We start from the raw sequence: 23,331 nt of genomic DNA, 5'->3' as shown, positions 1-23,331 counted from the left end.
ACAGCAACGATCTTATGGAAAGGAGCGACGTGTCACCGATCAACGATTTTTGACGTTTTTGCGATCGTTGATCATCGCTCCTAGGGTTTACACGCTGCGATGACGGTAATGACGCTGGATGTGCGTCACTTTCGATTTGACCCCACCGACATCGCACCTGCGATGTCTTAGAGTGCAAAGTGCCCCTAACAAATGTTCCGTGCACATAGCAGTGTGATTGGCCGATACAAACTGGTCACTAAATAATTGCAGGTATCCAATCAGTGGTAGTTTATCCTCCATGATCGTACAGTGTAAACCCAGAACAAGAAAGCATCCGTCCCTTCCCCGGTACCTACCTGCATGGCCAAGCACAGTGTATTCAGCATGATGAGGACAAACATGATGTACTCGAATCCGGTGGAGTTCACCACGTACCAAAACTTGTACTGATAGGGGTTCTTGGGGATGTATCTTCGGAGGGGACGGGCTTTCAGCGCATACTCCACACACTGTCGCTGTATTGTGAGAGCAGTGGTATTGTGTTATACAAGTCAAAGAGAAAGCACACACATCTTAACGAGGACCAGTCACTTGCCCAACAATACTTGGCTGCAAACCTTGTAAAGATCCCAGATCTCCTCGAATGCTGACGCTTCTTTCCGCTTTGTTCTGCGTCGCTCCATCGCAGAGATATTCACATTTGTTGCTTTTGGAGCGCGGTATGTGAAATCTCTGCTTGTAAAGCAGCTGCGCATTTCTTCAGAGTTTTCTCTGGGGCCCGTGTGCTTTCTCCCTTCTCCCCCAGACACTGCTAATCACAGCTCGGCAACTGATCTAGCAATCTATAATGCTGCCGAACTGTGATTGTCAACATTTGGGAAGGATGGGTGAATGCCCACGCTTCCAGAGAAGACTCTGAAGAAACGCCCAAGCAGAGATTTCACATACTGCGCTCAAAAACAACAAATATGAATATTTCTGTAACGGAGCGACGCAGCGCAGAACGGAAAAATGTGACAAAATCAGGGGAGCTCAGGGATTTTTACAAGATTTTTAACTCAATTCTTTTGCGTAAGTGACAAGTCCTCCATAACTTTTTTAACTAATCAGATGATATACTATGATTACTGCCTAAATCGTGTCAGGCTTCTAAACATCTTTGAAATTTTCTAATGTACTTTTGGTTTCTTTTTTTCTCTATTTTCAATGGGAAATAGATTTAATATTCACAGGTTGAAATCCTGCACAGATGTAAATTGTGCCGCAGCCGGCCATGTGCTACGACGCAATCCTCTGTGGGCGACATACATCAGCTACAAAGATCTCTGTCCGGCCCCAATACCTCAACATAGGTGTTATATTGGTGGATAATCTAGACTGGATGCAACTGAAGCAAAATCTCAGCTGTAAGCAGTATCATTCCGTAGTTTTTCCTCTGGGGGTAAGGTGAATATTCGGACTATCGTACCTGGTTCTTGTCCAGCTCACAGTTCTTGTATTCCTTCTCTCCCTGTTCTTGAAATGTGACGATAACAAAACCCACAAATATGTTCATCATGAAGAAAGCGATGATGATGATATAGATGATGAAGAAGATGGAGATTTCCACTCGGTTGTTGTAGATGGGACCGACGTTCTCTCCGTTGGAATCAATGGCCTTGTACAAGAGTCTGGGGGAGTCAGAGACAAACAGCTAAATACAGACACATGGAGGGTCGCTCTGCCCCCGATACCTGCTGCTCGGGGAGAGTCAGAAGGACCTCGTACACATTCGTCAGCCGGTCCCGTGAAAGGGAACCGGTCATGCAGTATTTTTTATATTAAACCGCCCCTAATGTGTTTCCAATTATGGAACGTGAATCACTAAGATAAGACAATCCCTCTAAAGACACAGTTTATATCAATAGTATGCAAAAAATAAAGTTAATCATTCTAGAGGAGTTGGTTTACGTACGCCGGCCATCCCTCAAAGGTGGAAACTGTGAAGAGCGCCATCATGGCGGACAGAACATTATCGAAATTGAAGTCGCTGTTGTGCCAGTGTCTCTCCCGGATAGACGGGCTGTTCACATCTCCGTCCTTGTAAACAATGTACTTTCCCCTGGAAGAGAAGACAATCTATGCATCACATTTCTATAAGAACAGCTTTACTATTCAATAATCCATCAATGCGACAATGCACTATGACCCATGTACAGACAGGACACGTGATGTGCTGCAGCCAATCACTGGCCTCAGTGGTCTTGTGCCGTACATCCCATCACCGATCATATAAGTGTATGGGTCGTCATTGCTCCCGTGAAGTATCGACAGACCGATGGAGATCACTGGCCTCAGTGGTCTTCTGCCGTACATGCTACCATCACCGGTCAGCTGTATGGCACGTCAACGCTCTGGAGAAGTATCGACAGACCGATGGAGATCACTGGCCTCAGTGGTCTTCTGCCGTACATGCTACCATCACCGGTCAGCTGTGTGGCACGTCAACACTCTGGAGAAGTATCCACAGACCGATGGAGATGACTGGCCTTAGTGGTCTTCTGCCGTACATGCTACCATCACCGGTCAGCTGTATGGCACGTCAACGCTCTGGAGCAGTATCCATAAACCGATGGAGATCACTGGCCTTAGTGGTCTTCTGCCGTATATACTACCATCACCGGTCAGCTGTATGGCACGTCAACGCTCTGGAGAAGTATCCATAGACCGATGGAAATCACTGGCCTCAGTGGTCTTCTGCCGTACATGCTACCATTACCAGTCAGCTGTATGGCACATCAACGCTCTAGGGAAGTATTCACAGACCGATGGAGATCACTGGCCTCAGTGGTCTTCTGCCGTATATACTACCATCACCGGTCAGCTGTATGGCACGTCAACGCTCTGGAGAAGTATCCACAGACCGATGGAGATGACTGGCCTTAGTGGTCTTCTGCCGTACATGCTACCATCACCGGTCAGCTGTATGGCACGTCAACGCTCTGGAGAAGTATCCACAGACCGATGGAGATGACTGGCCTCAGTGGTCTTCTACCGTACATGCTACCATCACCAGTCAGCTGTATGGTATGTCAACGCTCTAGGGAAGTATCCACAGACCGATGGAGATGACTGGCCTCAGTGGTCTTGTGCCGTACATGCTACCATCATCGGTCAGCTGTATGGCACGTCAACGCTCTGGATAAGTATCCACAGACCGATGGAGATGACTGGCCTCAGTGGTCTTGTGCCGTACATGCTACCATCACCGGTCAGCTGTATGGCACGTCAACGCTCTGGAGAAGTATCCACAGACCGATGGAGATGACTGGCCTCAGTGGTCTTCTGCCGTACATGCTACCATCACCGGTCAGCTGTATGGCACGTCAACGCTCTGGAGAAGTATCCACAGACCGATGGAGATGACTGGCCTCAGTGGTCTTCTGCCGTACATGCTACCATCACTGGTCAGCTGTATGGCACGTCAACGCTCTAGGGAAGTATTCACAGACCGATGGAGATCATTGGCCTCAGTGGTCTTCTGCCGTACATCCCATCACCAGTCATATAGGTGTATGGTGCGTCAACGCTCTAGGGAAGTATCCACAGACGGATGGAGATCACTGGCCTTAGTGGTCTTGTGCCGTACATGCTGCGATCAACGATCATAGAGGTGTATGGCTTGTCATTGCTCCGGTGAAGTATTCACAGACCGATGGAGATCAAAAGGGGATTGAATGGGTTGTTTCATCTTATTAAATAAGTAAAAATTGCAAAGTGTTTGATTTGCATTTTACTTCTTATTAAAAATCTTCTCAATAACTCTTTTCTGCTCCCCATGACGTTGATCAGTGCACAAGGTCCATATAAACATGGAGGGGAGAAGATGACGGCCGCACAGAGCCCAGCCCCCAGCCCCATCCAATAATGGAGTCTTTGACCCCGGCCTCCCATAATATCAGGCTTTGACCTCACAAATGCTCTTTTGGATAAAGGGGCAAAATTTTCCCCAGGCATCTCCAAAATCTTGTAGAATAGCTTTTCAGAAGAGCGGGAGTTGTTATATCTGCAGAGGACCGACTCCATATTAATGTCTATGGATGCAGAATAGGGGGTCAGAAATGTTCCTGTAGGGGTAATGTGGGGGATGGGGCGGGGGGCACAATACTTTTGTTCATATACTATATATATAAATGAACTAAAATAGAGGCGTCACAGCTGGAGAAATGGTTTGATTTTAAAAGTAACATTAGGAATATTTTTTAGAATTTTTACTTGTGCTAATTTCAGTCTTTGGTTGTTCCATACACATAAAGCTTCCTGATAAAACTGTGGATGAGCGACGCAGAGCGGAATAAAATACCGCAGAATGTGCACCATGATGCAACGTCTGACACATGAGAAATGGTGAAATATCAGACTCTGTAAAATGAAAGACGGATCACTTACTTGCACTCCACCGGGGTCTGCTTTGCTTCATCTGAACATCGGTAAAACTTGCCCTAATGTTAGAAGAAATAAAACCAATAAATACTAAAGTTCTGGAGAACAGAAGCCGGGGGTTACTTGTGGTCCCTGAGCCGCTTTGTGAAATCATGCGCCATTTATAAAGCTGGTACAGGACAGAAATCTTCTGAGCCCCCCGTGACTCCTGAGCCTGGAGACCCCCACAACCTCTCTTCTGTAAACCCTTCAGACATGGAGGAAATCTTCACTTCTCACCTTAAACAGCTGGACGCCGATACAGGCGAACATGAACTGCAGCAGCGTCGTCACGATCATGATGTTACCGATCGTTCTGATGGCGACGAAGACGCATTGCACGACGTGCTGAAGACGAAGGAGAGAAGAAATAATAAACCCGACTGGAGGTTACTAAAGTGTTAATAAATAAATCAGGCAGTGGGTTTTAGATCGGGCTGCAGTATAAAAAAAGCAAAAAAAAAATGTCCATATCCTTTAAAGCCAAAATATATTATATATATATACACAGATCCTGTTATTATGGGATATGTGGAAATATGCCGGCAGCTCAAAGTGATGGCCATCCCATTACTGGTTCCGCAGATTGTTACTGGTCTCCCAGCACAGGGTCCCTGTATCCCGGCGTTTCTCACCTTCAGCCCCTTTGCCCTGTTGATGGCTCTCAGGGGTCGCAGCACTCGCAGAACTCTCAGGATCTTCACCACCGATATCGCACTGGACCTGTGAGGACACATAATGTGAGCAGCCACTCAGTAGAATATGCCAGGATCCAGTTTGTTGTTCCTTATTGGGGTAATGCTAAATAAAAGAGGGGATTGCATCTATTACCCCATAGCGAGCTTTCAAAGAGACCCATTTGTTTTGGAGGAGCTGCCCTGCCAATGCATTACATGTACTGTCCATTTATTTCAATAAAATGGTGTAATGCCCCATTTACCCTACAGGGGGCAGTGTGGAGACATTGAACGCGTCATTACTGATTGTTTTTGTTAATAACTGGGGCTCCTGTGGGTGAGGTATCATCATTGTATCCTTAGAACAAAAATGGGATTGCACTAAGCAGTCAAGAACACAATATTTAAAGGGATTGCAGACTACCTGAACAACCCTCTCATACACAGTGCCCCATCATGTAATCAGCTCCAAGATCGGTACTGCTCCAGCAATCTGCTCCAGCAATGCCGACTCCACTCCTGCAATGCCGCTGCTGCTCCAGCAATGCCGGCTCCACTCCTGCAATGCCGCTGCTGCTCCAGCAATGCCGGCTCCACTCCTGCAATGCCGCTGCTGCTCCAGCAATGCCGCTGCTGCTCCAGCAATGCCGACTCCACTCCTGCAATGCCGCTGCTGCTCCAGCAATGCCGCTGCTGCTTTAGCAATGCCGGCTCCACTCCTGCAATGCCGCTGCTGCTCCAGCAATGCCGACTCCACTCCTGCAATGCCGCTGCTGCTCCAGCAATGCCGCTTCTGCTCCAGCAATGCCGGCTCCACTCCTGCAATGCCGCTGCTGCTCCAGCAATGCCGACTCCACTCCTGCAATGCCGCTGCTGCTCCAGCAATGCCGACTCCACTCCTGCAATGCCGCTGCTGCTCCAGCAATGCCGACTCCACTCCTGCAATGCCGCTGCTGCTCCAGCAATGACGCTGCTGCTTTAGCAATGCCGACTCCACTCCTGCAATGCCGCTGCTGCTCCAGCAATGACGCTGCTGCTTTAGCAATGCCGACTCCACTCCTGCAATGCCGCTGCTGCTCCAGCAATGACGCTGCTGCTTTAGCAATGCCGGCTCCACTCCTGCAATGCCGCTGCTGCTCCAGCAATGACGCTGCTGCTTTAGCAATGCCGGCTCCACTCCAGCAATGACGCTGCTGCTTTAGCAATGCCGACTCCACTCCTGCAATGCCGCTGCTGCTCCAGCAATGCCGCTGCTGCTTTAGCAATGCCGACTCCACTCCTGCAATGCCGCTGCTGCTCCAGCAATGCCGCTGCGGTTCAAGCAATGCCGCTGTGGTTCCAGCAATGACGCTGTGGTTTCAGCAATGCCGCTATGGTTCCAGCAATGCCGCTGCTGCTCCAGCAATGCCACTGCTGCTCCAGCAATCTGCTCCACCAATGCCGCTGCTGCTCCAGCAATGCCGCTGCTGCTCCAGCAATGCCGCTGCTGCTCCAGCAATGCCGCTGTGGTTCCAGCAATGCCACTGCTGCTCCAGCAATGCCGCTGTGGTTCCAGCAATGCCACTGCTGCTCCAGCAATGCCACTGCTGCTCCAGCAATCTGCTCCAGCAATGCCGCTGCTGCTCCAGCAATGCCGCTGCGGTTCAAGCAATGCCGCTGCTGCTCCAGCAATGCCGCTGTGGTTCCAGCAATGCCACTGCTGCTCCAGCAATGCCACTGCTGCTCCAGCAATGCCACTGCTGCTCCAGCAATCTGCTCCAGCAATGCCGCTGCTGCTCCAGCAATGCCACTGCTGCTCCAGCAATGCCGCTGCTGCTCCAGCAATGCAGCTGCAGCTTTAGCAATGCCGGCTCCGCTCTTGCAATGCTGCTGCTGTTCCAGCAATGTCGGCGCTCCTCCAGCAATGCCGCTGCTGCTCCAGCAATGCCGGCTCTGCTCCTGCAATGCTGCTGCTGTTCCAGCAATGCCGGCGCTCCTCCAGCAATGCCGGCGCTCCTCCAGCAATGCCGCAGCTGCTCCAGCAATGCCGGCGCTGCTCCAGTAATTCCGGCGCTCCTCCAGCAATGCCGGTGCCTCTCCTCCAATGCCGATACTGCTCCAGCAATGTCGGTGCTGGGTCTTCAGCCTCCTAATGTTGTTAGGTGAACGCTGGCTGACACATGACGACATTGCTGGAAGGACGGCAGTCCAGGAACTTCGTTTGTGGTGCTTTTGTTTTACAAGGTTGCATTTAAGAAAAAGAATGTCCATGTAGTGAACAATCCCTTTAAGTCAGTATACTTACTGAATACCGAAGGAAACCAATGAAACTCCAACGACCAAAAGATCCAGCAAATTAAAATAATTTCTGCAGAAAGAGCCTTTATGGAGAAATGCCCCGAATGTCATCATCTACAATGGTAAAAGCAAAATTAGTCTGACGAGCGGTGTTACTAGAAAGAGCTATATACACAGTATACATATAGTGCTGTCACACGCAGTATACATATAGTGCCGTCACACACAGTATACATATAGTGACGTCACACGCAGTATACATATAGTGCCATCACACATAGTATACATATAGTGCCGTCACACGCAGTATACATATAGTGCCGTCACACGCAGTATACATATAGTGCCGTCACACACAGTATACATATAGTGACGTCACACGCAGTATACATATAGTGCCATCACACATAGTATACATATAGTGCCGTCACACGCAGTATACATATAGTGCCATCACACATAGTATACATATAGTGCCGTCACACGCAGTATACATATAGTGACGTCACACGCCGTACACAAATAGTGACGTCACACGCCGTATACAAATAATGACGTCACACGCAGTATACAAATAGTGCCGTCACACAGTATACATATAGTGACGTCACACGCAGTATACATATAGTGCCATCACACATAGTATACATATAGTGCCGTCACACGCAGTATACATATAGTGCCGTCACACACAGTATACATATAGTGACGTCACACGCCGTATACAAATAGTGACATCACACGCAGTATACAAATAGTGCCGTCACACACAGTATACATATAGTGACGTCACACAGTATACATATAGTGACGTCACACGCCGTATACAAATAGTGACGTCACACGCAGTATACAAATAGTGCCGTCACACACAGTATACATATAGTGACGTCACACACAGTATACATATAGTGACGTCACACGCAGTATACAAATAGTGCCGTCACACACAGTATACATATAGTGACGTCACACAGTATACATATAGTGACGTCACACGCAGTATACAAATAGTGCCGTCACACACAGTATACATATAATAATGTCAGACTCCATCACTGCACAGGGTAAAAACTGACAAAAAAAGCACGTGCTGCCGAAGTCCAGCTGTACACAAGGTGGGAATGTAGCTTCCTAAATGTTCAAAAAATGTTAAAAAGTTAAGCAACTTTTTAAATCGTCTTCATGGAATATTTTCTACTACTTTCTGTCCGTAGTTGTGACAGTTCGCTCTGCACTGCTCCTCCTGGGAGACAGGGAGGGGGGTGTACAAAAGTCTACAGTGGAGAGGGAAGAAAGTATCTAACATTTTTTGGAGGGCAGAGAAAAGTGGCTATAGACAAGGAAACAGTACTAAGAAAGAAGGAGCACAATTTTAGAGCTGTGCTCATCAATTATAGACGGCAGCAGCCTGGAACCCTAGAGAACTCACATCCAGCCTATATTACAGTGAGGGAAAGTCCTGCAAGAGAAAAACCTGAATCTTGGATCGGGCTGCTGGGAGCTGTACACAGATCTGCAGTGGAAAGAGAAGAAAGTTTCTAAAGCTTTATTAAGGGCAGAGCAAACAAGCTTCAGATAACTAGGAAACTGGACGGCACGGAGGCTCAGTGGTTAGCACTGTTGCGTTGCAGCGCTGGGGTCCTTGGTTCAAATCCCACCAAGCATCTTCATAAAGTTTGTATGTTTTCCCCGTGTTTGCCTGAGCTTCCTCAGGTTCTCTCTTATACTCAATAAAAACATTATTAGAATTGTGCTCATAATAGAACATCATTAAAGACAGAGGTTACATCCATCCTATATTACAGGGAGAGGCGCTCCTATAAGAGAAAAATCTGAAATCTGGATCTGGCTGCAGTGGAGAGGGAAGAAGGTATTTAAAGTTTTGCGGAGCACAGTGAAAACAAGCTATAAACAACAAAAAAGCACAAGAAATGGAAAGTGCAGTATTAAGCCGTGCTTAAAGACAGCAGCAGCCTGGACACACATGCCGCTCATACCCAGCCTGTTATACATGGAGAAACACTACCACAAAGAAAAACCCAGCCTATATTACAGGAAGAGACACTCCCACAAGAGAAACCCAGCCTATATTACAGGGAGAGACTCCCACAAGAGAAACCCAGCCTATATTACAGGAAGAGACACTCCCACAAGAGAAACCCAGCCTATATTACAGGGAGAGACTCCCACAAGAGAAACCCAGCCTATATTACAAGAAGAGACACTCCCACAAGAGAAACCCAGCCTATATTACATGAAGAGACACTCCCACAAGAGAAACCCAGCCTATATTACACGGAGAGACACACCAACAAGAGAAACCCAGCCAATATTACAGGGACAGATACTCCCACAAGAGAAACCCAGCCTATATTACAAGAAGAGACACTCCCACAAGAGAAACCCAGCCTATATTACATGAAGAGACACTCCCACAAGAGAAACCCAGCCTATATTACACTGAGAGACACACCAACAAGAGAAACTCAGCCAATATTACAGGGACAGATACTCCCACAAGAGAAACCCAGCCTATATTACAAGAAGAGACACTCCCACAAAAGAAACCCAGCCTATATTACATGAAGAGACACTCCCACAAGAGAAACCCAGCCTATATTACACGGAGAGACACACCAACAAGAGAAACCCAGCCTATATTACACGGAGAGACACACCAACAAGAGAAACCCAGCCAATATTACAGGGACAGATACTCCCACAAGAGAAACCCAGCCTATTTTAGAGGGAGAGACACTCGCACAAGAGAAACCCAGCCTATATTAGAGGGAGAGACACTCCCACAAGAGAGGATATGGGTATTTTGCTTTTTCATTTCTGTGCACTTTTTGCAGAATATCAAAAATTGATAATACAGTTTTTTTTTCAAAATTTCCAATTTATCCCTGCTATCCTTCATTTGAGTGCTAGGGTTTACTTTTTGGTTTGACTCCCACAAGAGAAACCCAACATATAATACAAAAGGCGACACTCTCACAAGAGAAACCCAGCCTATATTACACGGAGAGACATTCCCACAAGAGAAACCCAGCCTCTATTACACGGAGAACTTAAGCAAGCATTGTTGACCTTAGGGAGATCAACATATCCACTGCGGAGACACCATCACGTGTTTCTCAACGCAGTGATTCTAGAGCAAAGCCCCCTGGGAAGTATGCAAATGAGAAAGCCGCGGAGACACCATCACGTGTTTCTCATTGGCATAGGCAGCGTTGAGAAACACGTGATGGTGTCTCCGCGGTTTTCTCATCTATTACACGGAGAGACATTCCCACAAGAGAAACCCAGCCTCTATTACACGAAGAGACACTCCCGCAAGAGAAACCCAGCCTATATTACACGGAGAGACACTCCCACAAGAGAAACTCAGCCAATATTACATGGAGAAACACTCCCACAGGAGAAACCCAGCCTATATTACAGGGTGAGACATTTCTACAAGAGAAACCCTGCCTATATTACCCGGAGAGACACTCCCACAAGAGAAACCCAGCTTATATTACAGGGTGAGACGCCCACAAGAGAAACCCAACCTATATTACATGGAGAGACACTTCCAATTGAGAAACCCAGCTTATATTACAGGAAGAGACACTCCCACAAGAAAAACCCAGTCTATATTACAGGAAGAGACACTCCCACAAGAAAAACCCAGTCTATATTACAGCAAGAGACACTCCCACAAGAAAAACCCAGTCTATATTACAGGAAGAGACACTCCTACAAAAGAATTCCGGTCTATATTATACTGAGACACTCCCACAAGAGACATCTGATACTTGGATCAGGCAGTATACAGCATATCACAAGGTCTGAAAAGGAAAGCAGGCTGAAGACTGAAACTTAGTGCAGTGGTATTGATTACCGGGAACCACTAAGATGTAAAAATAAAAATTCTTTATATTCTGTAATTTAGTGAACAGGTTAATTAATTTTTAGTCATTTTTTCCAATTACATTGTAGAAAAATACAGACTATGCCCAGAATCATTATGGTTTTAGCTTTTATTTCTATGACATCACATGTTATATTATATTATGAACTATATATTAGGTTTTATTGATAAGAAGCTGTACAGGTTCCTGCAACAACAAATTACACAGAAGTTTGCATTTTCCCAAGAAAGACTGCGAGATAAATGTGATTAAAGGGAATCTGTCGGCAGGTTTTTGCTATGTAATCTGAAGACAGCAGGAGATAGAGGCTGAGACACTGAGTTCAGTGATGTACTCTGTGTGATGTTTTTTACTTATTGTGAAGGTTTCATCATCTGGGATGATCATTGTCCGGACTACATTAGCTAGTCTGACCACACCCCTCCTGTGATCAGCAGCTCACTGTATATAGACATTGTATGTACAGAGTTTTCTGATCTCTGCTGCATTGCTAAGTCAAAAAACTCTGATTGTGTCACAACTGCTGCACCCAGAGATACATTGCCGGATTCAGGGTCTATTTGTCGTTATCGTGCAGCTGTCTGATGAGGCAACAAAAAAAAAAAAAAAAAAGACAGAAAAAAAAAAAAAAAAAAACCTGCTGACAGATTCTCTATAACTGATTGGTTGCAATATATTTCACTTATATTTCCAGAAAACCATGAGCAAAAACATAACGCACTCAAGCAAGTGTAAGAGCATTGTTTCAGCACTCCAGATAGCGCTCACACAGTGTCACACGCAGTGCGGCTCATGCGATCAAGCTGGAAGGAAATCATGTGAGCAACACGTGTGCACAGGTCGCCACTGCCACCAGCTGCTCCGTGCATGCTGCCCGCTCCCACCGAACCCGCAGCACACACGTCTCCTGCTACAGTTATTTTATATAATGTATAATAATAGCAATGACCACGTTACTGACCACTGACTACAGAACTGATCACACCTTTAGGATGGGCCATCAATTACAGATCTACGTCAATCCGATTGGCGAGGGCATGGCCAAAGAACAGGCCATTCATTTTGTAGTCCTGGAAAATCCCTTTAATATCACAAACCTACAGACATCTGGACAGGACCACAGGATGGAGATACTTGTCAAAGAAGTCAGAGACACATTGACACTAAGATCACATGCAATCGGATTCTTCCTTGTGGTGGGCTGGAGTTTACATACAGCATGTGACACGCATGCAACTGCGCCTGACACAGCCGGCAGCGTCCCCTGAGCCTGACACAGCCGGCAGCCTCCCCTGAGCCTGACACAGCCGGCAGCCTCCCCTGAGCCTGACACAGCCGGCAGCCTCCCCTGAGCCTGACAGAGCCGGCAGCCTCCACTGAGCCTGACACAGCCGGCAGCCTCCCCTGAGCCTGACACAGCCGGCAGCCTCCACTGAGCCTGACACAGCCGGTAGCCTCCCCTGACACAGCCGGCAGCCTCCCCTGAGCCTGACACAGCCGGCAGCCTCCCCTGAGCCTGACACAGCCGGCAGCCTCCCCTGAGCCTGACACAGCCGGCAGCCTCCCCTGCGCCTGACACAGCCGGCAGCCTCCCCTGCGCCTGACACAGCCGGCAGCCTCCCCTGAGCCTGACACAGCCGGCAGCCTCCCCTGAGCCTGACACAGCCGGCAGCCTCCCCTGAGCCTGACACAGCCGGCAGCCTCCCCTGAGCCTGACAAAGCCGGCAGCCTCCCCTGAGCCTGACACAGCCGGCAGCCTCCACTGAGCCTAACACAGCCGGCAGCCTCCCCTGAACCTGACACAGCCGGCAGCCTCCCCTGAGCCTGACACAGCCGGCAGCCTCCCCTGAGCCTGACACAGCCGGCAGCCTCCCCTGAGCCTGACACAGCCGGCAGCCTCCCCTGAGCCTGACACAGCCGGCAGCCTCCACTGAGCCTAACACAGCCGGCAGCCTCCCCTGAACCTGACACAGCCGGCAGCCTCCCCTGAGCCTGACACAGCCGGCAGCCTCCCCTGAGCCTGACACAGCCGGCAGCCTCCCCTGAGCCTGACACAGCCGGCAGCCTCCCCTGAGCCTGACACAGCCGGCAGCCTCCCCTGAGCCTGACACAGCCGGCAGCCTCCCCTGAGCCTGACACAGCCGGCAGCCTCCCCTGAGCCTGACACAGCCGGCAGCCTCCCCTGATCCTGACACAGCCGGCAGCCTCCCCTGAGCCTGACACAGCCGGCAGCCTCCCCTGCGCCTGACACAGCCGGCAGCCTCCCCTGAGCCTGACACAGCCGGCAGCCTCCCCTGAGCCTGACACAGCCGGCAGCCTCCCCTGAGCCTGACACAGCCGGCAGCCTCCCCTGAGCCTGACACAGCCGGCAGCCTCCCCTGAGCCTGACACAGCCGGCAGCCTCCCCTGAGCCTGACACAGCCGGCAGCCTCCCCTGAGCCTGACACAGCCGGCAGCCTCCCCTGAGCCTGACACAGCCGGCAGCCTCCCCTGAGCCTGACACAGCCGGCAGCCTCCCCTGAGCCTGACACAGCCGGCAGCCTCCCCTGAGCCTGACACAGCCGGCAGCCTCCCCTGAGCCTGACACAGCCGGCAGCCTCCCCTGAGCCTGACACAGCCGGCAGCCTCCCCTGAGCCTGACACAGCCGGCAGCCTCCCCTGAGCCTGACACAGCCGGCAGCCTCCCCTGAGCCTGACACAGCCGGCAGCCTCCCCTGAGCCTGACACAGCCGGCAGCCTCCCCTGAGCCTGACACAGCCGGCAGCCTCCCCTGAGCCTGACACAGCCGGCAGCCTCTCCTGAGCCTGACACAGCCGGCAGCCTCTCCTGAGCCTGACACAGCCGGCAGCCTCTCCTGAGCCTGACACAGCCGGCAGCCTCTCCTGAGCCTGACAACCTGAAGCCTCTCCTGAGCCTGACACAACCTGAAGCCTCTCCTGAGCCTGACACAGCCGGCAGCCTCTCCTGAGCCTGACACAGCCGGCAGCCTCCCCTGCGCCTGACACAGCCGGCAGCCTCTCCTGAGCCTGAAGCTCACCATACAATAACACCACCCAAGCAACATTGATGGGTCCGGACAACAGGCTAAAATTAATAGGGGCCCTTTACAAATGAATTGTGGGGGAGTCAAGGATTCGGCACATCCACTTTTGGACTGCTGGTCTTTTTGCTCTCACTGAGATAGGCGACCTCCAGAGATGTCTGGCAGCGACTCTCTCACATGGAACACAGGAGCATTCCGAAAAGTGCGTATGGGAGGGTTAGCTGTCGGATGAAAGAACCTCACTAGTATTCAAGAGGACAGCCTCACTGACTCAGGACAGGACACAGATTCCAAAAAAAAGCTCTAAATGTCAGATCGCTGTATGCAGGAACAGTCATGATTCCTCTGTGCAGAGCATCTTGCACTGGAGATGCTCTGCTGTGTTTTCTGGACTGCTGAGCTGGCAGGATGATTGACTGTGCATGATTACTTTCTGGTTCTGGGAGGTGTGTGCTCAGGTGTTTCATCTTTCTGGTAATTGCCTTGTTTCTTTATTGAGCATGCTCTTCCAGAACCTTTGCCAGTCGTACATTCTGGTTTGGTAGTTGTGCTGTTAACCTGTATCTTTGCTTTGTTCTGATCTTTGTTTACTGACCCCGGACTGTTGCTTGACTTCTCTTTGCCCGCTCCCTGTTCCTGTCGTGACCGCCTGGCTTTTGACCCCGGACCGTTATCTGACCATGTCTCAGTTTTCTCCCTGAAGTTACTATTGTCTTCCTGGAATACTGATCCCGGATCGTGACCTGACTATGCCTGAATTCTTTCTGTGTCCATACGTGTCCTCCTGTTGCCAGACCCCAGCTTTCCTGACTACTCTTCCATCTGAACGTCCCGTAAGTAATGGCTTGCATTAAATGAACACATTCTCCTGTGCAATCTGCAGCTCCAGAGAAAGCCTCTGCCAGAATAACCTGGCAGTGTCTTATCTGACTGCAGATGTAAAGTTTCGGAATGGGTGAATTTCAACCATCCAATCCTTCTGTCCCTCAACCTCATCAGACAGGGGAGAGCTGGGAGGCCCCTGTACACATTATATGATCAGAACATCCCACAAAAAGAGGGGGACCCCAACTTTAAGGTGGTCTAGAGCAGGAATATACATGTGATAAATGAATAATGAACACTTCATCTCGAGACAAAGTATCAACAACAAACAAGTAGAGGACGAGAGAATCCATGGATCACATAGATAACACAAACAGACCTAACAAAGCCCTGTGCATCCCCGATATCCTGATACGTGTAGTGCATGCTTTAAGCTTGCGTTTCGTCCATGCTGCAGATTCGGTGGGAACGTTGCGCTGTCGTTAGATGCAGCCAGGAACGCATCACTCCAAAATATCACATCATGGTCAAACAACGGACGGCTCTCGGGTTTTATGTGCAGACGCAACGCACTCCATTCAGACGAAACTCACACAGAAACCCAGATATAAATCAGCAGCAGGACGATATTCTTGGTCAATATTTCATTATCAGAACTGGTGGACTTCAATGCTGCGCCACTCGGACATAGCGACACATATGCAATAAGTATGGAAACCGCTAAGAGCGCCGCTTTAAAGTGGAACATTTTTGCTGCAGCTTTGACTTGCAAAAGCACCCTGATAACCGGGTATTTTCCACTGGAGCCGCACTGCACAGAGGGGTCCTGCAGACGACATATAACCTCCAGACTGTAAGGAGCTAGAAAACAGCCCGGTGGACCTCTACTGAGGACTTGTACCTCTGTATGAATACAATTATCTAAAAAGTGGCATCTTAATAGAGTTTTGTGCTGTGCCTCTATCGCACTGCAGAAAAGCAAATCCTGACAGTGTGCAAAATGTGGTTATTTGTCAGGATTCAGCTCTGTTGCCAGCTAAAGAGGTCATCGCATGATAGTTGGCATATGACTGCAAGTATGCAATTACCCGGATTAGGTCATGCAACTACAGCATGAGCAGGCAACAGATGGGAATCCTGACAGTGTGCATGTTGCACACTGTCAAGATTTGCTTTTCTGCAGTGCAATAGAGGCACTGATGGTAAAAGGGGTGAAATAGAGCAAACACTAGTGAAAATGTGATCTGAAGCACTGATTAAAATAAGTTAGTTTTTTGCAGATTTGCTGTTCTGCAGAGCGATAGAGGCACTGATGGTATCAAGGGACCAATGGAGCAAACACTGGTGAAAATCTGATCCCAAGCGCTCTGATTTTTGCAGATGAGACTATCACTAGCGTCTCAATGAGGCCTTATCTGCCATACAGGCGACAGGAGAAATCTTGACTGGCCAAGAATCGCACTGTGCTGCTGATTTCTACACGGGCTTCACACAAACCAGGTTACCTTCAATACGATTTCAAAAGTAAACATACTAGTGAAGACATAATCTGCATATCCTAGAACCTGGGGGCACAGAAGAGTCACAGGTTATACGACCATCACATCCGGCAGCACAACGTCAGCATGCATTTACCTTTAGGAAGATTTCAACGGTAAAGATCCCTGTGAAAGCATAGTCAAAGTAACCAAGAATCTGCAAGGTACAAGAGGACAGTGAGAAGGCGGCAAAATGACGGAGGACGGGTGCGGGACGCTGCCTATAGAAAGAACAGGGGCTCGGGAACACCCCCTTATAGTGAGTATTGGGGGTCACCCACAATTATCTATCTATGTATGAAACCATCTTCCAAAACCACACCGTTCTGGCAGAGTTTGGCTGTTCCTGACCCACTTTTAAGCCTCCTACACAGCAGTTTCTGTTTCAGTTAACTGACTTGGTTTCAACCTACTGTATATATGATGACAATGATCCCTCTGATCTGTTTGGTGTAATTAGATACTCGTACACCTGAGTATAATCCTACAACATGCCTGACTGTATCTAGGAGAATCAATGCTGCTTTTAGGCTCTGTTCATACATGTTCCATTGTAACAGATTTGTTTTGCAAACACAACTTTTTTGCGCATTTTCAAATAACGGATCAGCTGGATCTGTTCTTGTTTAATACTGTGGATCTATGGAAAATGGATCCTTTACAAATGAAAGAAAACGGATGGCAGTTAACGGATCAGTTTTCCATAGATTGTAATGCTGACAAAAATGGATCCGTCTGAAATCAGTTATTTAAAAACAGACAAAAAAAAGTTGTGTTTGCAGAACATTTTTACCAACAGATTGCTGCTTAGAGCCTTCGAGGGAAAGAGCGGTCACAACAAATATTGATGGGATTTAGCCTTCTCTTGTGCAATCTGAATGTGTCATTCTTCCCATAGACTGTAGGTGTCATTCTTCCTATAGACTGTAGGTGTCATTCTTCCTATAGACTGTAGGTGTCATTCTTCCTATAGACTGTAGATGTCATTCTTCCCATAGCCTGTAGATGTCATTCTTCCCATAGCCTGTAGGTGTCATTCTTCCCATAGCCTGTAGGTGTCATTCTTCCTATAGACTGTAGGTGTCATTCTTCCCATAGACTGTAGGTGTCATTCTTCCTATAGACTGTAGATGTCATTCTTCCCATAGCCTGTAGATGTCATTCTTCCCATAGCCTGTAGGTGTCATTCTTCCCATAGACTGTAGGTGTCATTCTTCCTATAGCCTGTAGGTGTCATTCTTCCCATAGCCTGTAGGTGTCATTCTTCCTATAGACTGTAGGTGTCATTCTTCCCATAGACTGTAGGTGTCATTCTTCCCATAGACTGTAGGTGTCATTCTTCCCATAGACTGTAGGTGTCATTCTTCCCATAGACTGTAGGTGTCATTCTTCCTATAGACTGTAGGTGTCATTCTTCCCATAGACTGTAGGTGTCATTCTTCCTATAGACTGCAGGTGTCATTCTTCCTATAGACTGTAGGTGTCATTCTTCCCATAGCCTGTAGGTGTCATTCTTCCCATAGCCTGTAGGTGTCATTCTTCCTATAGACTGTAGGTGTCATTCTTCCCATAGACTGTAGGTGTCATTCTTCCTATAGCCTGTAGGTGTCATTCTTCCCATAGACTGTAGGTGTCATTCTTCCCATAGACTGTAGGTGTCATTCTTCCCATAGATTGTAGGTGTCATTCTTCCCATAGACTGTAGGTGTCATTCTTCCCATAGACTGTAGGTGTCAATTTTCCCATAGACTGTAGGTGTGATTCTTCCTATAGACTGTAGGTGTCAATTTTCCCATAGACTGTAGGTGTCATTCTTCCTATAGCCTGTAGGTGTCAATCTTCCTATAGACTGTAGGTGTCATTCTTCCTATAGACTGTAGGTGTCATTCTTCCCATAGACTGTAGGTGTCATTCTTCCTATAGCCTGTAGGTGTCATTCTTCCTATAGACTGTAGGTGTCATTCTTCCCATAGCCTGTAGGTGTCATTCTTCCTATAGACTGTAGGTGTCATTCTTCCCATAGACTGTAGGTGTCATTCTTCCTATAGACTGTAGGTGTCATTCTTCCCATAGACTGTAGGTGTCATTCTTCCTATAGCCTGTAGGTGTCATTCTTCATATAGACTGTAGGTGTCATTCTTCCCATAGCCTGTAGGTGTCATTCTTCCCATAGCCTGTAGGTGTCATTCTTCCTATAGACTGTAGGTGTCATTCTTCCCATAGACTGTAGGTGTCATTCTTCCTATAGACTGTAGGTGTCATTCTTCCCATAGCCTGTAGGTGTCATTCTTCCTATAGACTGTAGGTGTCATTCTTCCCATAGACTGTAGGTGTCATTCTTCCTATAGACTGTAGGTGTCAATCTTCCTATAGACTGTAGGTGTCATTCTTCCCATAGACTGTAGGTGTCAATTTTCCCATAGACTGTAGGTGTGATTCTTCCTATAGACTGTAGGTGTCAATTTTCCCATAGACTGTAGGTGTCATTCTTCCTATAGCCTGTAGGTGTCATTCTTCCCATAGCCTGTAGGTGTCAATCTTCCTATAGACTGTAGGTGTCATTCTTCCCATAGACTGTAGGTGTCAATCTTCCTATAGACTGTAGGTGTCAATCTTCCCATAGACTGTAGGTGTCAATCTTCCTATAGACTGTAGGTGTCAATCTTCCTATAGACTGTAGGTGTCAATCTTCCTATAGACTGTAGGTGTCATTCTTCCCATAGACTGTAGGTGTCATTCTTCCCATAGACTGTAGGTGTCAATCTTCCTATAGACTGTAGGTGTCATTCTTCCCATAGACTGTAGGTGTCAATCTTCCTATAGACTGTAGGTGTCAATCTTCCTATAGACTGTAGGTGTCTTTCTTCCTATAGCCTGTAGGTGTCACTCTTCCTATAGACTGTAGGTGTCAATCTTCCTATAGACAGAAGGTGTCATTCTTCCTATAGCCTGTAGGTGTCTTTCTTCCTATAGCCTGTAGGTGTCAATCTTCCTATAGACTGTAGGTGTCAATCTTCCTATAGACAGAAGGTGTCATTCTTCCTATAGCCTGTAGGTGTCATTCTTCCCATAGACAGTAGGTGTCGCTGTCTCACCACACTGTAATTTAACATTTGGATTTCAGAATACATTAGATTCATCAATTGGATTCTTTTTACGTTAATTTTTCAGTCCTTTCATTATGTTTTTCTTGATGGACTTGGCACCAAATTTGTGAGTGAAAAACTTAAAAACGGAGCCAAAATCGTAATGGATTTGACACATAAAAAAATAATACCTAAAATTTTAACTTTCCATCCAAAACATATGCAAAAAAAAAAGAATGTGAATGTAACGGAGTAGGGAATGTCATAGAATAAAGAAATAACCGTTACTGATCTGTACGGCTGCCGCGGTGCTCCCTGCTGTTCCTATAGTTAAGACATCTCGTGACCGCTGCAGCCGATCACTGGCATGTGAGATCATGAGGCACACATGCAAATGTCATCTCTAAAGCTAGTGATTGGCTGCAGTGGTCACATGAAAAATAGACATAACACCACAGGATTGGCAGGGAGCAGGTGAGCAGCGGAGGATTATAGGAGGTAAATAATGTTGGATTTCATTACTTTATAACATTCCCAACTGACCAACTATTCCAAAATCACAGAAAACGCCCATTAACTGCAAAATATAATAAGAGGCAATCTCTGTGCGCATCCTCAGTCCCGGCTGCTCCGATCATTGCTGCGGCTCAGTCCCCAGGATCCTAACAAAGGTCGGCTATTTCTGACAAAAATCAAATCCGAATCCCGAGCGCTCGGCTGAGCAGCAGGGGCCGGCGCCGTGTGCCAGCTAAATGAAGTGGTAATGACACATGGCACCGCGCCGGGGCCGAGCGGCACACACGGAGCCCGCACATGTACAACAGAGCGACAACGGCTGCAGCAAGGAACTCTGCAAAAGGTTAGGACGATCAGCAAATTGTGACACTTACTCTTTACTTTGTCTCTCTACATCTCTGTGTGACATAAATCTCAAACAGTTTTTGAAAAAAAAACATTTAAAAAGGATTTTGGGGCAGATCCATTCCAAAAACCTCAGTGTGAACAGAAGCTTAAGGTCCCTATACTCAAAGGGAGAGTCTGCCGCACATCATCCATTATTCCTGCAGGACACAAGCCGTGGTCAGCTGCGCACAGCACTGGTTTATTCTCTGTACGCTGCGCCCAGCACTGGTTTATTCCTCTGTACACTGCGCCCAGCACTGGTTTATCTCCCTGTACGCTGCGCCCAGCACTGGTTTATCTCCCTGTACGCTGCGCTCAGCACTGGTTTATCTCCCTGTACGCTGCGCTCAGCACTGGTTTATTCCTCTGTATGCTGCGCCCAGCACTGGTTTATCTCCCTGTACGCTGCGCTCAGCACTGGTTTATTCCTCTGTATGCTGCGCCCAGCACTGGTTTATCTCCCTGTACGCTGCGCTCAGCACTGGTTTATTCCTCTGTATGCTGCGCTCAGCACTGGTTTATTCTCTGTACGCTGCGCCCAGCACTGGTTTATTCCTCTGTACACTGCGCCCAGCACTGGTTTATCTCCCTGTACGCTGCGCCCAGCACTGGTTTATCTCCCTGTACGCTGCGCTCAGCACTGGTTTATTCCTCTGTATGCTGCGCTCAGCACTGGTTTATTTCCCTGTACACTGTGCTCAGCACTGGTTTATTCCTCTGTATGCTGCGCTCAGCACTGGTTTATTCCTCTGTATGCTGCGCTCAGCACTGGTTTATTTCCCTGTATGCTGCGCTCAGCACTGGTTTATTCCTCTGTATGCTGCGCTCAGCACTGGTTTATTCCTCTGTATGCTGCGCTCAGCACTGGTTTATTTCCCTGTATGCTGCGCTCAGCACTGGTTTATTCCTCTGTATGCTGCGCTCAGCACTGGTTTATTCCTCTGTATGCTGCGCTCAGCACTGGTTTATTCCTCTGTATGCTGCGCTCAGCACTGGTTTATTCCTCTGTACGCTGCGCTCAGCACTGGTTTATTCCTCTGTACGCTGCGCCCAGCACTGGTTTATTTCCCTGTACGCTGCACTCAGCACTGGTTTATTCCTCTGTACGCTGCGCTCAGCACTGGTTTATTCCTCTGTACGCTGCGCCCAGCACTGGTTTATTCCTCTGTACGCTGCACTCAGCACTGGTTTATTCCTCTGTACGCTGCGCCCAGCACTGGTTTATTCCTCTGTACGCTGCACTCAGCACTGGTTTATTCCTCTGTACGCTGCGCCCAGCACTGGTTTATTTCCCTGTACGCTGCACTCAGCACTGGTTCATTTCTCTGTACGCTGCACTCAGCACTGGTTTATTCCTCTGTACGCTGCGCCCAGCACTGGTTTATTCTCTGTACGCTGCGCTCAGCACTGGTTTATCTCCCTGTACGCTGCGCTCAGCACTGGTTTATCTCCCTGTATGCTGCGCCCAGCCCTGGTTTATTCCTCTGTACGCTGCGCCCAGCACTGGTTTATTCTCTGTACGCTGCACCCAGCACTGGTTTATTCTCTGTATGCTGCGCCCAGCACTGGTTTATTCTCTGTATGCTGCGCCCAGCCCTGGTTTATTCCACTGTACGCTGCGCCCAGCACTGGTTTATGCTCTGTACGCTGCACCCAGCACTGGTTTATTCTCTGTACGCTGCGCCCAGCACTGGTTTATTCTCTGTACGCTGCGCCCAGCACTGGTTTATTCCTCTGTACGCTGCGCCCAGCACTGGTTTATTCTCTGTACGCTGCACCCAGCACTGGTTTATTCTCTGTACGCTGCGCCCAGCACTGGTTTATTCTCTGTACGCTGCGCCCAGCTCTGGTTTATTCCTTTGTACACTGTGCCCAGCACTGGTTTATTCTCTGTATGCTGCGCCCAGCACTGGTTTATTCTCTGTATGCTGCGCCCAGCCCTGGTTTATTCTCTGTACGCTGCGCCCAGCTCTGGTTTATTCCTCTGTACGCTGCGCTCAGCACTGGTTTATTCTCTGTACGCTGCGCCCAGCACTGGTTTATCTCCCTGTACAATGCGCCCAGCCCTGGTTTATCTCCCTGTACAATGCGCCCAGCCCTGGTTTATTCCTCTGTACCCATTGGAAACACTCACACTTTGATCAGCGTGAGTACATGTACATGACGGTCGGATGGCGGTCGACCACATGAGTATTATTAGGGTGTATGGGACGTTTTACACCAACTTTCCCTTTTTTTGTTGCTACTTCTGCAGATAATGTGGAGGCCGGGTACCGGACAGATCATACTCACTATGTTCCGGAAGGAGGTGCTGCGGATCGGATCCTCGGCGGCCAGGGACGCGCTGCTCAGCATGATGAACACCAGGATCAGGTTGGTGAAGATGTGATGGTTAATCAGCTTGTGACAGCCGACCCGAATCCTGCGAGGAGACACGACAGCGCATCAACCGAGGACGGGAAAGAGGTGTGCAGCAGCAGCAGCGCATCAGCTGCCCATCGGAGGGGAGTTTACACTTGTTTTAAACAAACATTTTAATCTCTGCACGACAATTCCAGCGGATTCTGGATGTTACGCGGAACTCCGTTACATTAACGCTACTGATACAATTGTCATTAT

General features: G+C 48.3%; 1 protein-coding gene across 1 annotated transcript in view; it reads right to left on the bottom strand.

Moving 5' to 3' along the window:
- Nucleotides 1-23,331, bottom strand: part of CACNA1D (calcium voltage-gated channel subunit alpha1 D) — a 390,642-nt gene that overhangs the window by 111,637 nt on the left and 255,674 nt on the right. Inside the window, exons 20-28 of the mRNA XM_075321032.1 lie at nt 23,005-23,134; nt 16,821-16,880; nt 7,405-7,511; nt 5,079-5,166; nt 4,684-4,791; nt 4,411-4,463; nt 1,937-2,083; nt 1,451-1,652; nt 339-497 (exon numbers count right to left, since the gene is read on the bottom strand). Of these exons, the coding sequence (XP_075177147.1) occupies nt 339-497; nt 1,451-1,652; nt 1,937-2,083; nt 4,411-4,463; nt 4,684-4,791; nt 5,079-5,166; nt 7,405-7,511; nt 16,821-16,880; nt 23,005-23,134 (1,054 nt within the window). The remainder of the gene's footprint in view (nt 1-338; nt 498-1,450; nt 1,653-1,936; nt 2,084-4,410; nt 4,464-4,683; nt 4,792-5,078; nt 5,167-7,404; nt 7,512-16,820; nt 16,881-23,004; nt 23,135-23,331) is intronic.

This window comes from Anomaloglossus baeobatrachus, chromosome 8 (assembly GCF_048569485.1).
Source record: "Anomaloglossus baeobatrachus isolate aAnoBae1 chromosome 8, aAnoBae1.hap1, whole genome shotgun sequence".
Taxonomy (NCBI): domain Eukaryota; kingdom Metazoa; phylum Chordata; class Amphibia; order Anura; family Aromobatidae; genus Anomaloglossus; species Anomaloglossus baeobatrachus.
Note: the sequence above shows the minus strand (reverse complement) of the source record. Positions and strands in the feature narration are given on the sequence as shown.